Raw genomic sequence first — 3,963 nt, 5'->3', positions numbered from 1 at the left:
TATATTTTGGTGGTTTGAGTTGAAGGTGTGAGAAAGAATAGTATCAGTAACATTGTTAACACTGTGCTACATTACAGAGAAATACAAACCGTACTAATGAACCTTCATTAATATAGGCCTATATTTTATCTACAAGTGCACGTCACACACTGAGCGAGCCGCCTGTTAATGACGCTGTGGGCTAATGGGCATGTAGCTACTTCCATGTTTCACATGATACGTCATGTAGGTTTGGATTTATTATGACATGGTGCAGCTCCTAATAGAGTTTCATGTTTGTGTTTTTTCTCTGCGACTAAGCGACCAATGAAATCTTGCTGACTAATGACCTTTCTGGTCGACTGCCGGGGGCGGGCCTAGTGTCTGTGTGTAGTCACTGATGAACACATTAATGTTTAGCAATAATGAATTTCCCGTGTGTTTCTGACAGGACATGGTGGCGTACCGCGGCGGCGGAACGTACGCCAGCAGGAATCCTGGCTCCTCTGCTCAGGGAGGAGAGGAAGAGGAGGATGATGAGGGAGAGGATGAAGATGAGGAGGAGGAGGATGACGAGTAGAAACGAAGAGCTGCAGCTGGATGAGAGAAAGAGATACGGAGAGTGTGTGAGACAGGTGTGTGTGTGTTTCAGAGGACGAGACAGATGAGGAGTCTGACACGGACCAGACACACTGATGCTGTCTAATACACACACACACACACACACACACACATACAGGTGTGTTACACACTGACACAGCTCAAAACACACAGGTGAGTCACACAGAGGTGTGTTATACATAGACGGGTCAAATAAGTGACTTGCACACTCGTGTATGTTACACATCTGTGCTACACACGGGTGTGTAACATACAGGTGTAGCCTATACACCTGTAGGTAACACACCTGTATGTAGCATACCTGTTTGTATCTCGCCTGTTTGTAACTCCGAAAGTTGTTGTTCAGAAAGGAAGTGAAGCTCTGAGCGTGGCGGCCATGATGACTTCCTGCTGCAGGCGATATTAGGGAGAGTAGAAGAAGAAGAGGGACAGGTGAGGGTGAAGGTAAGCTCAGCCAGCTGCCAGCCAATCAGGAGCAGCTATTCTGTGACAGAATCAATAGTATTAACTGTTTAAAAGCTTTGTTGTGATTGGTGTAAAGTCATGTGATGTCATCATAGAAACCGGACCAAAGTCGGGACAAACGCTCACCTCGTGTTTTTAAATGTCTTCCATATGATACACTAGACTGTACCTGCACCATACTGTACCTGCACCAGTCAGACTTTACCTGTACCAGACTGTACCTGCACCAGAGTCAGACTGTACCTGCACCAGACTGTACCTGCACCAGTCAGACTTTACCTGTACCAGACTGTATCTGCACCAGTCAGACTTTACCTGTACCAGAGTCAGACTGTACCTGTACTGGACTGTACCTGTACTGGACTGTACCTGTACCAGAGCCAGACTGTACCTGTACCGGACTGTTCCTGTACTGGACTGTACCTGTACCTGTGCCAGACTGTACCTGTGCCAGACTGTACCTGTACCGGTGTCAGACTGTACCTGTACCGGTGTCAGACTGTACCGGTGTCAGACTGTACCTGTACCGGTGTCAGACTGTACCTGTACCAGACTGTACCTGTACTGGACTGTACCTGTACCGGTGCCAGACTGTACCTGTACTGGACTGTACCTGTACCGGTGCCAGACTGTACCTGTGCCGGACTGTACCTGTACCAGACTGTACCGGACTGTACCTGTACCGGACTGTACCTGTACCGGTGTCAGACTGTACCTGTTCCAGACTGTACCTGTACCGGTGTCAGACTGTACCTGTATTAGACTGTACCTGTACCGGTGTCAGACTGTACCTGTACCGGACTGTACCTGTACCAGACTGTACCGGCGGTGTCAGACTGTACCTGTACCGGACTGTACCTGTACCAGACTGTACCGGACTGTACCTGTACCGGACTGTACCTGTACCGGTGTCAGACTGTACCTGTACCAGACTGTACCTGTACCTGTACCAGACTGTACCTGTACCAGACTGTACCTGTACCGGACTGTACCTGTACCGGTGTCAGACTGTACCTGCACCAGACTGTACCTGTACCAGAGTCAGACTGTTCCTGTGTCAGACTGTACCTGTGTCAGACTGTACCTGTGTCAGACTGTACCTGTACCAGACTTTATCTGTACCAGACTGTACCTGTGTCAGACTGTACCTGTGCCAGACTTTATCTGTACCAGACTGTACCTGTGCCAGACTTTATCTGTACCAGACTGTACCTGCGTCAGACTGTACCTGTGTCAGACTGTACCTGTACCAGACTTTATCTGTACCAGACTGTACCTGTGTCAGACTGTACCTGCGTCAGACTGTACCTGCGTCAGACTGTACCTGCACCAGTCAGACTTCACCTGTACCTACTGTTCACACACCTGCAAGACTGCAGGTATCACACTTCGGTACAAATACAGACTGAACATCATCACAGTAACTCTACACGTCTGGAGAACTCCTCAGGTAAAGACGTGTTCAGATTGGTTCTGAGGAGAGTCCGGAGAACTCCTCAGGTAAAGACGTGTTTGTCTCTCAGCAGGTGGAGGACATCATATCTCATTAACACCTGAGTTTTAACAGAGACGATGTGGAGACATCTCTGTGGGAACCTGTCCAATGTTTCCTGTTGATCAGTTATTGATTAATGATCAGCTGATCGATCAATGATGGCACTTACTCAGTTCAGTGTGTTAACTGGTTTTAGGTAGGTAGACCACTTGGATCAGTTGACACGAGGTCATGTGACTGAATCAGACTTCCTGTAACAAAGATCAGATTTTAAACCGTTGATCATATGATCAATAATCAATTATCAGTAATCATCAGTGTTCTGAACCTGACAGACGGGTCGCTCTGAAACACACACACAGGACCAGAGTGTGAGTGTGTGTCGCAGTGTGTGTTTGTGTGAGTGTGTGTGTGTATGTGTGTGATAATGGTGTGTGTGCGTGTGTGATGCCTTTCAGTAACGTGTGTGTGAGATTTTGTGTCAGAGGTCATCAGATGTTAAACTGTCCGTCACCAGAGGACAGTAGAGTAAACCCCCGCCCCCCACCTCACTGTTACCATGGTTACCCCTGCACCCCCACTCCCACCCCTGTGTGTTACCATGGGACCCCCCATGGTAACCCCCNTAGAGACACATTGTCCTCCTGTAGAGACACATTGTCCTCCTGTAGAGATGTCCACTTTTCTAATAAACTGAGGAAAAACGCACTTCGTCTGTCTGTCTGTCTCTTCTTCTTCACTGTGGACACACTGTCCTCCTTTAAAGACACACTGTTGTCCTGCAGAGACACTGTTGTCCTGCAGAGACACTGTTGTCCTCGTACAGACACACGAGGAGACGCACCACAGAAGTGGCAGGCCGTGGTTTGTTCGTCCATGAACTGACTCCTACGTGGTTTTAAGACACCTTTACCAAACAGTTTTTGGAGCCTGGGAGTTTTTAACAACAGCCTTTGACTGAATTAAGAATTTTGGCAAACGGATGAGTGGACTGTAAATTACTATTGTAAATCTGCCCACTGCCACCGCTCCAGCCGCTGATTCTTTGCACACCCAGGTCACTGTCCCTGACGACCCCTGGCTCCAGCCCTAAGCTAAACCCAAAGCCCCGTCCAGCTCTACTCCATCACATCCACATCATCAGCCCTGGGCTGTGATTGGTGGATGTAAAAAGATGGGCGGACTCTCCTTTGTTTCTTTTCACACTCCGGCAAACAAAAACTTCACTTGACGAATTGATGCGACATCCTTGATTCAAGTGAATATCCTCCATTAACCAGGAACCCAGAGCCTCTTCCACCTCCCATGATGAAACCTCGGTTCTGGTCCCAGCACATTTCACTGCATGTCCACTGCAAAGCTGGAGTCAAGCCAGACCCGGCTGCAGAAACAAATTAAAGGGG

At 48.4% G+C, this 3,963-nt stretch overlaps 1 protein-coding gene across 1 annotated transcript in view; it reads left to right on the top strand.

The window, feature by feature from the left end:
* LOC126403975 (high mobility group protein B2-like) overlaps positions 1-714 on the top strand; it is a 6,701-nt gene extending 5,987 nt beyond the window's left edge. Inside the window, exon 5 of the mRNA XM_050066887.1 lies at positions 431-714. Coding sequence (XP_049922844.1) covers positions 431-559 — 129 coding nt within the window. The 3' untranslated portion in view covers positions 560-714. The remainder of the gene's footprint in view (positions 1-430) is intronic.
* Positions 715-3,963: the final 3,249 nt, after the last annotated feature.

Source organism: Epinephelus moara, chromosome 17, assembly GCF_006386435.1.
Source record: "Epinephelus moara isolate mb chromosome 17, YSFRI_EMoa_1.0, whole genome shotgun sequence".
Classification (NCBI taxonomy): Eukaryota; Metazoa; Chordata; class Actinopteri; order Perciformes; family Serranidae; genus Epinephelus; species Epinephelus moara.
This window is presented reverse-complemented; position numbering and strand designations above follow the sequence as displayed.